Source organism: Mixophyes fleayi, chromosome 9 (genome assembly GCF_038048845.1).
Source record: "Mixophyes fleayi isolate aMixFle1 chromosome 9, aMixFle1.hap1, whole genome shotgun sequence".
Classification (NCBI taxonomy): domain Eukaryota; kingdom Metazoa; phylum Chordata; class Amphibia; order Anura; family Limnodynastidae; genus Mixophyes; species Mixophyes fleayi.
This window is the reverse complement of record NC_134410.1, coordinates 126,920,916-126,935,269: the sequence shown is the minus strand read 5'-3', so window position 1 is coordinate 126,935,269 and position 14,354 is coordinate 126,920,916. Positions and strand designations below refer to the sequence as shown.

General features: G+C 45.6%; 1 protein-coding gene across 3 annotated transcripts in view; it reads right to left on the bottom strand.

Moving 5' to 3' along the window:
* The window catches only part of CNTRL (centriolin), a 48,511-nt gene that overhangs the window by 24,459 nt on the left and 9,698 nt on the right, over positions 1-14,354 (bottom strand). For 2 of the 3 annotated variants that reach the window (XM_075185670.1, XM_075185672.1), the window contains exons 8-15: positions 11,453-11,572; positions 10,795-11,023; positions 10,492-10,601; positions 8,578-8,772; positions 4,990-5,143; positions 1,994-2,214; positions 1,583-1,747; positions 1,368-1,502 (exon numbers count right to left, since the gene is read on the bottom strand). In XM_075185670.1, the coding sequence (XP_075041771.1) occupies positions 1,368-1,502; positions 1,583-1,747; positions 1,994-2,214; positions 4,990-5,143; positions 8,578-8,772; positions 10,492-10,601; positions 10,795-11,023; positions 11,453-11,572 (1,329 nt within the window). Of the gene's footprint in view, positions 1-1,367; positions 1,503-1,582; positions 1,748-1,993; positions 2,215-4,989; positions 5,144-7,103; positions 7,167-8,577; positions 8,773-10,491; positions 10,602-10,794; positions 11,024-11,452; positions 11,573-14,354 lie in introns of those variants that run through there. The other variant, XM_075185673.1, reaches the window with a different exon arrangement.

Sequence of the window (14,354 nt, the reverse complement as noted above, 5' to 3'; positions counted from 1 at the left end):
GCTATTTCTAGCGCCGTGGGTCAACATTGTATTTTTATCTGTTTATACTGGGAAGTTTTGGAATTCGTTCCACTCAGACCCACTTTGGCAGCTTTATACATGTATTTTAGAGCAGCGCTGTTATCCCTACCATCCTTTTTTATCCCTGTACCCCACCTCCCTCATAGCCACCTTCCCACAAATATACAACAAGTTTGTGAAGGCGAAGGGACATTATTGCAGTGGGGTCATATACATCTCCTCAATTGTCTCAAAATATCTCCCAACTCGACAACTCCGTTCTGCACAAGATCTGCGTCTCTCTTCCACTCTCATCACATCCTCCCATTCCCGGTTACAGGACTTTTTTTTTTGGGCTGCACCCACTTTGTGGAATTCCCTCCCTCTCACAGTAAGACTCTCCTCTAGTCTCCAAACCTTCAAGTGTTCTCTGAAAACCCATCTCTTCAGGAAAGCTTATAATATTCCTCTACCACTCTCTTAATCTCCCTAAGTTACCCTATTACCACCCTCTACACAGCTAACACAAGACAACAACCCTCTGACCAACATAGTTGTGTGACGAAACATACAGCCCACTTAATATTTTGTAACCTTTGCATTCTAGCTGGACAAATATTCAATATGATGTAGGACATGCCCTTGTGTATCAAACCATTGCCCCATAGATTGTAAGCTTGTGAGCAGGGCCTCTTATCTCGGTCTGTATTACCCAGTATTGTTTTATTACTGTTTGTTCCCAATTGTAAAGCGCTATGGAATCTGCTGGTGCTATATAAATAAATGTTGATGATGATGATGGTGTCACAGTGTCAAAGACACCGGGGACTAGCTTGTTTCGAATACCTATTTGATACCCTCGCAGATCAGCTGCTGGACCAAGCGAGATTAACTGTCATTACCATATCAGTTCCTCGTTTGGTGATCGCCACTGCCCACTTGCTGACGGCAGCTGCCACCGAACATGAGGAACAACTGCCCTGGCTCTATGTCCAGCAGCGAGCGCGACACCGTTGGGCTACAGTTACTCCATCATGACGGATAACCACAAACCCGTACAGCACAACCACAGAACCCTCCTCTGCAACCAGCAGAGGAACAAGGTTCTGTTATGATAAATGCTGACTGTCACCAATGGCTACTGTATTATTGATGGCTGATAATTCTGCTGCACAACAATAACCACAAACTAGCAAATACGATTGTTGTGCCCCCCCTACCCCAAGATGTGTTCAGCAAGCATGTTGGGCTGAAGGGAGATATTCTGTGGTTAGTGGTACTCTACAGAAAGTTGATCTTTCTTGTGAACATGCAGGAACTCGGAGGAGATACATGTTTGTATGTACGGCAGATGACGTGGGACTTACCTGCAGCTGGTGGACTTGGGACTGAAGCTTTTTGTTATCTTTGTCTTTCTCCTCCAACAACTGAGCCTTAACCCGTGCATTCTCCAGCGCTCGCTTCTCTCTGTCCAGCTCGGCTCTCAAGGTGTTATTCTCATCCTGTAACACACAACATACAGTGTTGGTATTTCCTCTTTGTTAAAACCCCTCGTCAGCCGAATGACAGGCTGTGTCCTCACCTGACCCTGCCGCTTCCTCCTGTCCAGCTCTTCTTTCAGCTGCCGGATATTGGCTTCCTGAGCTTTAAGCTGGGTCTCGTACGCACCCAGGTCGCCCTGCGCCAGGCGCAGAGACTCATTCAGTTCCTGCTGTTCCTGCAGACTGCGCTCCAGCTCTTCCATCTCCTGTAATTACAGACACCAGGGGGAAGTACTACTGCTTCCAGCATGCCTGACTTATCCTGCTATAGGCGGAACACTCTCATATCCGAAGCGCACACTAGACGTATGGAGGAACAGTCTTTATATATAAACCCTGACAGTCTGTCATGAGGTCATTTGGGAATCTATAAATACAACCGGTGGGATTCATGCAGATTACTCCCTCTGGTTCTAGACTCGCTCTAATGAATAACATGGGAACATCTCTACCTTCCTCAGGTCTCCAGCATCCAGCGCTGCAGCCTCCAGTCTCTCCCTCTCCTCTTCCAGCTCCTCCAGTCTCTGAAGCAACACTTCCCGCTCAGACTGAAGCTCTCGACACTCATCGTGAGCTTGTTTGGCCTGTCCCTTAACGCTCTCCAGGTATTCCTGCAAGCCGGATATTATACCTTCCAGGTCCTTCTTTAACGCCTCGTTTGCGGCTATCTGACCTGGGGGGAGCAGGGAGACACAAAATAGTATTATAGGACATATGTATATATAGAGGAGCATTGAAAAGTTATATTCCTCTACCCCTCTGCTGTAAGTGTTCAACTAACAAAACTGTACTAGACGGAGCGAGGGGGGTTTTAGGGAGACGGTTTTACATGGAGGTCCTATCAACTCTTTCTTTTACCATGTGAGTAGACAAAACTTTGTATTTTGTGCCCTCTTACAACATCCAAACCGTCCTCTCCGAGCCAAGCTACAGCATAGGAAAAGTCGCTGCAGCAGTTCCTCCCAGTAAAAGTGGCTACTGGCTCCTGAGCATGCTCTCTGACGGCTACAGAAGCAGTATGAATATGTGGGGAGGAGGTTGGGGAGGAATGGCAGGGACAATCAATGCAGAGGTTTCATGCCCAGGAAAAGATTACTGAGCACTTCTATGCTTACTTTTTAATATACGCATATTCAGTTATTGCCTTCAAATTACGTTATACAATAAGGAGAAAGATTTCTAAGCGTGTACACTGGATTGTTGTGCCCAGCATCCCTACTGTAATATACAGTGTAATAATCTCACATTCAAGATAGAACCTGAATTCCTGAGTCAGATGCCGCTATTTTTAGCTAATCTTGTGACTGAAAGTAACGCCTCCTTACACTGATATAACTATACATAGCTCCACAGTCCCTGCATTGTTCTGTAGTCCTATATAGTTTAATAAGTGAAAGTAATGTTCTCTAAATATTCAAAACACAAGAAAATATAGAAATTCTGAAAAATCTTGACAATAATAAGTTTTATCTGATTACTCCAATGTATAACTTAAATTTTTACTTTTTCTCATATGCAAATGGCATCAGGTTCCGGTGTTATAACATGGGCGTACAGAAAAATGAATGGACGCATTATTATTATTTAGTTTTCAAGCCCAAAATATTCCAAAATTGTAAGGTACAAGATAGGTGCTCAGATAGTTGGGAGAAGGTATTAGACAAAGGGACAAAGGTAGGTTTGTGTTTTGTTTTTTTTAATATCAAGAACAACAAATGTATAATTTATATTGTATAGTACATTTATGGTTTGCTTGGACATCACTGAGAATGCAGCCTATCTCTTCAACTAGGAACCAGTGACATCACTGAGAATGCAGCCTATCCATTTACTACGAGCCAGTGACATCACTGAGAGTGCAGCCTATCCAGTCACTAGGAACCTCACTGAGAGTGCAGCCTATCCAGTCACTAGGAACCAGTGACATCACTGAGAGTGCAGCCTATCCAGTCACTAGGAACCAGTGACATCACTGAGAGTGCAGCCTATCCAGTCACTAGGAGCCAGTGACATCACTGAGAGTGCAGCCTATCCAGTCACTAGGAGCCAGTGACATCACTGAGAGTGCAGCCTATCCATTCACTAGGAACCAGTGACATCACTGAGAGTGCAGCCTATCCATTTACTACGAGCCAGTGACATCACTGAGAGTGCAGCCTATCCAGTCACTAGGAACCTCACTGAGAGTGCAGCCTATCCAGTCACTAGGAACCAGTGACATCACTGAGAGTGCAGCCTATCCAGTCACTAGGAGCCAGTGACATCACTGAGTGCAGCCTCTCCCTTCACTAGGAACCAGTGACATCACTGAGAGTGCAGCCTATCCATTTACTACGAGCCAGTGACATCACTGAGAGTGCAGCCTATCCAGTCACTAGGAACCTCACTGAGAGTGCAGCCTATCCAGTCACTAGGAACCAGTGACATCACTGAGAGTGCAGCCTATCCAGTCACTAGGAACCAGTGACATCACTGAGAGTGCAGCCTATCCAGTCACTAGGAGCCAGTGACATCACTGAGAGTGCAGCCTATCCAGTCACTAGGAGCCAGTGACATCACTGAGAGTGCAGCCTATCCATTCACTAGGAACCAGTGACATCACTGAGAGTGCAGCCTATCCATTTACTACGAGCCAGTGACATCACTGAGAGTGCAGCCTATCCAGTCACTAGGAACCTCACTGAGAGTGCAGCCTATCCAGTCACTAGGAACCAGTGACATCACTGAGAGTGCAGCCTATCCAGTCACTAGGAGCCAGTGACATCACTGAGTGCAGCCTCTCCCTTCACTAGGAACCAGTGACATCACTGAGAGTGCAGCCTATCCATTCACTAGGAACCAGTGACATCACTGAGAGTGCAGCCTATCCAGTGACATCACTGAGAGTGCAGCCTCTCCCTTCACTAGGAACCAGTGTCATCACTGAGAGTGCAGCCTATCCATTCACTAGGAACCAGTGACATCACTGAGAGTGCAGCCTATCCAGTCACTAGGAACCAGTGACATCACTGAGAATGCAGCCTATCCATTCACTAGGAACCAGTGACATCACTGAGAGTGCAGCCTATCCAGTCACTAGGAACCAGTGACATCACTGAGAGTGCAGCCTATCCAGTCACTAGGAGCCAGTGACATCACTGAGAGTGCAGCCTATCCAGTCACTAGGAACCAGTGACATCACTGAGAGTGCAGCCTATCCAGTCACTAGGAACCAGTGACATCACTGAGAGTGCAGCCTATCCATTCACTAGGAACCAGTGAACTCACTGAGAGTGCAGCCTATTCTTTCACTTGGAACCAGTGACATCACTGAGAATGCAGCCTATCCAGTCACTAGGAACCAGTGACATCACTGAGAATGCAGCCTATCCCTTCACTAGGACTCAGTGACATCACTGACAATAAATGGGTAAGGTAGACCCACTGTCGGGGGTTATAGAAAACGCACCTTCTGTGAGTTGTTGCTCCAGGTCTTTGATCTCCTCTGTTTCTCTGGCTATACGAGACAGCATCTCATCCAGGCGTCCTTCCAGCTGCTTGTAATGTCCGTCCATCATCTCCAGCTGCTGCTCCTTACTGGCTTTCTGAGCCTTCACATGGGACTGTGTATTGGAGAAGCAGCTCTCAGACCAAGTACCACACACACACACACAATACAAAAGTTAATAGTCTATATTATATATTACACATTAGTGCTACTTCCATCCCAGTGTTCAGAAAACACGAGTCTTTCTGTGTATAGAACCTCAGTTATCTACATAGATACGATGAACAATGTAAGTTCTAGGAAAGCTCATACTTATATTGCTTATACTGTGCAGTGATACAGCGCCCTCTTATGGTGCAGTAAAGATGAAATAAAATGTACAATAATTATTTGGCTTTACAATAAAAAACAAAAAAACATTCCAGACATAAACTAAACTAATTTGTTTTCATCAGCAAGATATATGTTTCCTATTATAAACTGTAAGCCTTCATATTACCTTAAACTAGAATGGACGGACTTGCATCTAAACTTTTAACATTAATGATAATAATACAAAGAGCATATGATGAGCTGAAATCAATTCCTCTGTAAACTGCCATCTGTAGCACAGATAAGAGCAGGTTAATTATTAATGACATGAAGGGGAGAATCAGACCTGCAGGAATCAGTATCATACACACAGCACAGAATATACCCAAGTCTGTGGCTCCCTAGCTGGTGTAGAACTACAACTCCCAGCATGTGCTAACAGCCACAGGCCGTCTATCTCTGCTTTACAAACCAATACTGAACAAACGGACAACGAGCCCAGTCATGTGACCCTCCATTACCAAATCAGAATTATTATTTACTTCTTCATAGTATCAGACACACTGAGAATGTGGGAAGAATATTAGATAATAGCCGTTACTCGTTATTACACCAGTAACGAGAGCTCTCAGAGTGAGACCGGACAGCATCTTATTACAGAGACTCCGTTGTCTGTTATCACTCTGTGCAATGTCCAAGCAGTCTCCATGGCAGATAAAGGACTCCTCACAATCACACACACAATAGTTTATACAACATCTTAATACCAGCCATGAAGCTTGTTCTCAATCAACACATTGTGCAATCAAATTGTGTAAATGCTATCTCAGCGTTTCCAGCAAAATATGTACATTTATTTTCGGTATAAGCCTCATTCAAAAGCACAAAGATACACACAAAACTTTGCACACAATTACACGTATCTGACAGTTACACAGAATCACACAATGACACATTTTACAGTTACACACATTAGATAGACTGTTACACAATCACAGAGAAAGTTATACATACTAGAAAGAATGTTACACACAATCACACACAGTTACACATGATGACACAGAAAGTCACACATATATATTAGACAGAACGTTACACACATACAGAAAGTCACACATGTCAGACAGACCGTTACACACATACAGAAAGTCACACATATTAGACAGAACGTTACACACATACAGAAAGTCACACATATTAGACAGACCGTTACACACATACAGAAAGTCACACATATTAGACAGAACGTTACACACATACAGAAAGTCACACATGTCAGACAGACCGTTACACACATACAGAAAGTCACACATGTCAGACAGACCGTTACACACATACAGAAAGTCACACATATTAGACAGAACGTTACACACATACAGAAAGTCACACATGTCAGACAGACCGTTACACACATACAGAAAGTCACACATGTCAGACAGACCGTTACACACATACAGAAAGTCACACATATTAGACAGAACGTTACACACATACAGAAAGTCACACATATTAGACAGAACGTTACACACATACAGAAAGTCACACATATTAGACAGACCGTTACACACATACAGAAAGTCACACATGTCAGACAGACCGTTACACACATACAGAAAGTCACACATATTAGACAGAACGTTACACACATACAGAAAGTCACACATGTCAGACAGAACGTTACACACAGAAAGTCACACATACTTTCCTGCAGTCTAGTTGCAGTAAATGTGAGAAGTATTTCCCTGCAGCAGCGACGAGCCCACCTCACCCTCAGAAAGCCCCCCGCACTGGGGATTACACGGAGGGAGCATACTTGCAGCTCAGGGGAACTTCCTCATGTCATGGTGAAACGGAGGTTAGAGAGTTGGAGACAGAGGAAGCTGATCTGAGCTGTTATCCTGGCCTCCGAAATCACAACACAGGAAACCCAGCCAGCCAATCAGACGCTGGCATCTCCACAGACACGCCCCCTGCCAGAGAATTGAATTGTTCTCCTCCTCCTCAGATACAATGTATCCATTTATACAGATCTCTTGCTGGCTCGCAGCCCTGTATGTAACATAGTGCCCGTCCACAGACTCACTGGATGCAGGCTGACAAGGCAATCACACTGCTTACACTAATTGGTCTCAGTGGAAGGTGCAGGAGGGATATATGCGCTCATTAAACTCTGTGTCAGTAAACAGTGTGATGCAATTATACATCTGTGACACAATGCAATGTCTGCTTATAGCGGAGATATAGAACGTACAGTTATCTTACTAAGCAATGCAATTCCAACTTTCTGACACTTAATCTGCCACAATACATACATACAATTAATACACAAACTGAATTAAATGCAATATTTCTCTACATACAGGGAAATACTGTCTGCTTCAGCTTCTGGACAGCTTTATTTTTACATTGCAATTTAGAGTTGAGCTAGGACACGCTCCACTGCCAACTCTAGAATCTGTTTACACATTTTAAATTTGCCCCCCAGCAGTGCAAAGTGGTTTTGCCAAAGTTACAATTGCACTTTCTACCAGTATTTACTCTATAAGAGGCCCTGGAGGTGGTTAACAGGGAGTGTAAGAATTCAGGGCCGAATTTACAGTTCAGAAGGTTGGAGACGGGTTGGGAGGGAGCGTGTCCTAATTAGATCGCAGTGTAACAACAAAGCTGCCCGGTATTTTCCCTGCATACAAAAAATAATTAAAGCATTTGCAAACTCCTATCTCTAAGTGAGATCCTTCGTGCTTAGCCACAGTGCTGAAATCACAGACTAATTTACCAGGACATAAAACTAATCAGTAAGGTGACTTGTTGGTAGGAGTTACAACACCTTTCTGTATATTGCACCACGTTATTACAAAGGCTCCTTTGTCTATTTATTGCTTCATCGTGGCTACAGACTATTATAAGTGGGCTCATGTCAGGGAAGGGCTGACAGAGGGGGTACGAGGGCCGTGGAGCCGGTTGTTTTTACACAGCTCCCTCACCTGGCTTTGTAGCCATTTACTGATATTTACAACCAATACAAGAAGCCATACAGTGTATTTCCATAGCCCAGATTACAGCTGCCAGGCCATCATGACCCACATGTATCTATACCCGCCTATTACTGTGACTGGTGTATTTGGGAGAAGGGTCACCTTACTTACAGCCCAGCCCAAACACCGCCATGCCTCCTGTGATTTGTTGGCCAATACAGAACAACCTAGGCTGCACCCAGGACACGGCGCACACACTTACATGTCTGGGATCCCATGGGCTGAGAGCCTCTAGGTGGCGCTGCAGCTCCTCGATCTCTCGATGTTTCTTGTCTATCTCGCTCCGCTGACGATCCATCTGCTCCTCCAGCTCCTGAGCTTCCTGACGCAGCTGATTCAGGAGTTGGATTTTGCTGCCAAGTTGTTGCCGAAGTTTTTCTTTTTCCGCCTCTGAAATCTTTTCAGAAAATAGACACAGTTTCACCATCTTGAGCACATGGTACTTCCAATCTCTACTAGCAGGTGACTTTATGTGTTAGGATTATCCAAGTTATAGGTCGGCAGGTGTCAGAAGAACAGTTATCACTGTGCAAGTTCATTCTGACGTAGAATGAACATCAGTGCTGGGGAGCTGGTCTGGTAAAATAAAATATGTGTCAACATTTCTGTAGTAATTTTTTTCACAAGAACACAGATGGTCAGATGGCTGCAGTGCACCAGTTACGTGTAATTCACAGATCTGGAGGAGGACAAGCAGGGGAGAGGGAAGGGACAGTCAGGAGAGGGGAGAGGATGGCAGGGGAGAGGTGGGAGTGAGAAGGAAACACGAAGAGTTATACGTAGGGGGCAGGCAGGAGAAGCAAGAGGACTACATTGAGGGTCAGGTCTGCCAAAGGGGAGAAACAGGAAGGGGAGAGGCGAGGGAGACACAGGCGGGAGAGGGGAGGGGAGAGGCGAGGGAGACACAGGCGGGAGAGGGGAGGGGAGAGGCGAGGGAGACACAGGCGGGAGAGGGGAGGGGAGAGGCGAGGGAGACACAGGCGGGAGAGGGGAGGGGAGAGGCGAGGGAGACACAGGCGGGAGAGGGGAGGGGAGAGGCGACGAGGGACACAGGCGGGAGAGGGGAGGGGAGAGGCGACGAGGGACACAGGCGGGAGAGGGGAGGGGAGAGGCGACGAGGGACACAGGCGGGAGAGGGGAGGGGAGAGGCGAGGGACACAGGCGGGAGAGGGGAGGGGAGAGGCGAGGGACACAGGCGGGAGAGGGCAGGGGAGAGGCGAGGGACACAGGCGGGAGAGGGCAGGGGAGAGGCGAGGGACACAGGCGGGAGAGGGCAGGGGAGAGGCGAGGGACACAGGCGGGAGAGGCGAGGGACAAAGGCGGGAGAGGCGAGGGACAAAGGCGGGAGAGGCGAGGGACAAAGGCGGGAGAGGCGAGGGACAAAGGCGGGAGAGGGGAGGGGAGAGGCGAGGGACACAGGCGGGAGAGGGGAGGGGAGAGGCGAGGGACACAGGCGGGAGAGGGGAGAGGAAAGGGACAGGCCGTAGAGGCGATAGGACTACATTGAAGATCAGGTCTGCCAGAGGGGAGGAACAGGGAGACGAGCCATACATAGGGGCAGGCGGGAAAGGGGTTAATACACAGGGCAGAGGGAGAAGTACACACACACACACACACACAATAGGATATGCAGGAGAGTAAGCAGCCAGAGAGGCTGTGATGGAATGAAGAGAAATGAAGGATAACAAGGGGCGATGGATGTCGGCCAGAAAGTACAGAGTCTACAGTATGTAGTGAGTGTAGGATGCCATCTAGAGCAGTGTGTACACATTGTATGTATCCAATATAAAGGAGGCTATTAACAAAATGACCGCAGTTTCCCCGACAGTATTTATTACCAGGAGCTGAAAGCACCAATTACTTTTCGGAAACTGTGCCCCCTGTGAAGAAATCTTGCTTGACAATACTAAGGAAACATTCTGAATTCAATCGAATTAAAAGCTTAATCCAATGAGATCTATGCTCTACATAGAGAATCCGCTGTTCAGTGCAACTCTGCACAATGGACTTGTTCCAAATAGTTCAGTTAACAACACAATCACTTCCAGACTGCAGGGCTCATGTTACAGATGTTGTTTTCTAGGATTACAAAGTTTCTTTGACACGATCCACCCACCTTCCTCTGAGCAACGTTCTCTTCTAACTCTTTCAGCTCCTCCGTCGCTTTTAGTATCTGCTGCTCAGCGTGAACGATTGCCTGGCGCAGTTCGGATAATCTTACTTGCGCTGATGAAACAAAAAGTAAAAACTGAGTCTCTAAACCCCAAAAATTCCTTCTCAATACTCTAAATGCAAGGTGTAAATGATCAGTGACCTGGGTTACATGTCAGGAATATAATTCAGTATGGTGTAATACAACTGCTGCCCTCTAGTGGTGGCATATATTGCCCTGCAACGTTCATTGCCTATTTGATTTTACCTGCTTGGACATTTTTCTCCTTTTCGTTCAGGTCCACATCGAGAGTTGTGTTAATCCTGGCCCTGATTTGTTGATTTTTAATTTGGTCGTCGCCATCCAACTCGATCTTTCCCACCTGCATCTGTTGGGCGTGATCTGCTATAAAAACTTCCTGGGCGTACAGGTTCCTCTTATATCGGGCTTTACCAATGTACGGACTTTCCCCAGGAGCATCCTCGGCATCTACTTCCTAAACATGAGCGAAGTCTGTATGAATACTCAAAGTGTACAATGCCCGCTTTGTTTTACAATAGGGATAAACGGTCCATTCATCACATTTTGGTGCTGCATAATTCAAACAGTCGATATGAGCTAAAGTACATCTGTTATATTAACAGAGATGTAACCCACAGCGACCAAGCAGACACTAACGGCTAATCTCTGATTGCTTGCTATGGGTTATAACAACTTTTTGTTCACATGTTCATAACTATTTGTATATTGAAAGTAGGCAGTGTTTCTTTCAGGAATATTTACAATTTTAGCCTGTTGTGCAGCTAGCCCCTCCCTAATGTCAAAGACTCATTATGCAAATGAGCGATGAAGACATTCAGCCGCTCTGCGAGAACAGTTTATTGTAAGGACACATTCATGTCTGGAAACGGGGGGTAAATGTTACCTCTGAAGTCATATATCCCATTGGCTCAAACTTGGCATCAATCTTGTAGAAAGCCAACTCTTGTTCCAGCTCGTACTGTTTTTGGCAAGCCCGCGTCAGCTCCAGTGTTTTCTGCTTCAGCTACAATGAGAAGACACGTGTTACTGCTCTGCTGTTGCTGTGCCTGGGAATAAACACAGCACCGACACACGCACAGGACCATGAACACAGCGCAGTACACGTGACATACACACGAACAATCACATGAAGGCTCTTTAGTGGGGAATATAGAAACAGCGGGACTCCCAGGCTTGTATTACCACTGTTCTGCTTGTTGACAGAGAGACGGGGCTCAAATAACTTAAATATTAATACAGCGGTGTGACCGTTAGTAACAATCATAATGAAACTGCATACAGACAGTTCCACAAATTAAAGAGAAAATATGAAACCGGGACTTGGGTAATCGTATATATATTATAAAGCCTCCATATAGCACCAATGAGATATTGTGCTAGCTGGCGTACTACTGGGACTTGTAGTTCCATAACACAATCATCTAACTAGCGAGAGAGCCCATCATGTGAGCTCTAGTAACATTGTACCTCGCACACAGCATGCAGACTGTCTCCCATAGGGTGCATACCGCAGAACTGATGGAGGAAAATAGTACAGAAAATAAATTCTGAGCTCACAGTGAATGAGAATTCATGCAGATACAAAGCAATTCACAAAACGTCTCACTCGTCATGCAGCAAGGACATGCTACGTGGAGACAACGATCCGGGGGAACTACCTTTATAGAGGTGCACCGGCGGAGAGGGAGAGAGGCTGGAAGGAAGGAAGAAGGAATCAGGACAGACAGATGGTTAGAAGACATAGAAGGGAGAGATCTGACAGTACAGTAACACCGGAGCGCTCTCTTATTCCACACTAGGATGTTGCAGCGAATCATTACCGGGCTTGTTGGTAAATGAGGCAAGAAGATGGGTGCAGACCACAGTCATCTTCTGACCCCGCAGGAAGTGATCCTGCTCGTTGGCCCCAGGGCCTGAATGGTAGAATCTCATCTTATTTGGCCCTTATGTGGCCCATTCGGATACTGTTCCCAGTGATGAGCAGCAGGACCCACATGTGCTTGGCGTAACTTGTAGGGCAGGCAAATCAATGTCACGATCTCTGACCATTTAACAAGCCAGGTGTACAGTTCATGGAAATCTGGTATAGACTCTCTCATCCTAATTTCTTCCAAGAACTGATAATTGGAACTTTAAACTACAACTCTCACTAGCCTCATACAAGAACTATAGGCCACAGGCTGGAGAGGTAACGGGTCTCTTGTCAATAGACCGGTGAATTTACTCACAATTCCATCTTACAGTATTTAAAGGAAACCTATATAAACTTGTAGTAACATTCACGTCTACTGTAGTATCAGGTAAATGTCAGAACTGAAGAAACGATTCATACAGGAATAGTATTTATTAAAGAACACAGCACACTGCAGTTTATGGAGAATTAGGCTGGATAATGGCTTTCACTTTCATTGTCTTTTGATAGGTCAACATTTCGGGGACACTTTGGGCCCGATTCAAATTCACACGAAACTCGCGCTTTAAAAAACCCCAAACAAAAACAAAAAAGAACACATACAGATCCGACTACAAGATACACACAAGCGTATGTACAATAAAAGGTCACAACAGAACGCATACAAAAATTATAAAATAAATGAACCATATAACCATTAATAAAACTATAGCTGGTTTTAAAAAAAAAACCCCATCAAATACAAAAATCAGAATGTTATTAATGCCTACAGTACACACAATGAGTTTTCATGGTCTATCTTCCTTGCATACACATGTTCTGTGACAGCTAGTAGCACGCATACATGTAATTTTCCATAAAAAGACCGTGTCGGTCATCACTATCAGTCGGCACAGACACCTGCGCTGTAGCTGGTACAAATAATACAGCTGAAGACAAGAGCACTTCCGAAAAACGTAGGATTAGCATCGGCCTCATCTACGTCGCCATGCCCTTACTTTATACCGCCTACCACTTCTTACTCCCGTTCTGCCCCTCAAGTCGTAGGTAGTTGCAAGTGTCATTTGCGTTGCAATTACGTTCATGGGCGTGTCCAGAGCTATATCACGCAAGATTTGGCATGCAAAGGGACTTACGCCCGAAACATGAATCAGAACCATTAGGTTTTCTTTAATTGTATTATATGCTTATATCAGCCCAGGCGATTCCTTAGGCCTGGGGATAGTACTAATTGATATTCAGCACCGCCCAGCAGATGTGTGCAGGGGACTCATCAGTACGCAGTGAGCGCACGATAAATACAGACGCTCGCAGTTACCGGATGCCGGGCATTGCTGAGAGAGACGTGGCCGCTGTGTGATGAGTCAGCTCCTCAACTAAATCTGTCCTCTCCTTATACAGTTACTCTACAGGTAACACTTTGTACCCAAGAACTCCAACCTCACACAAAGATATATGTCCAAATCTGTGTATGTAAATGTATAAAAACACCCGAACGTAGTCACAGATAACACAAGGATGGCATGCAGAAGTATCACCCCCATGCGTCACAGTGCGAGAAATAGAATCACTAACTGACTGGTGTGTGTCAGGGATGCAAAAAAACTTCTTTGGGATTAAATAAAACCCCGAAATTATTCTGATTGTGTGTGATAAAAATACATCATCTTTTTCTTAATAAAAAAACGATACCGGAGGCCCAGTTACAAGTCCTCAGAGGCGCCTTCCAATGCTTGGTAAACGCAGCTCGGGGCCCTATGGAGAATGCACCCACAGCAGAGCCGGATTTACCACTAGGCAACCTAGGCAATTGCCTAGGGCCCAGCAGTTCCCAGAGGGCCCTCCCAGGGCTGGCGGTGAGAACACCCTTTAA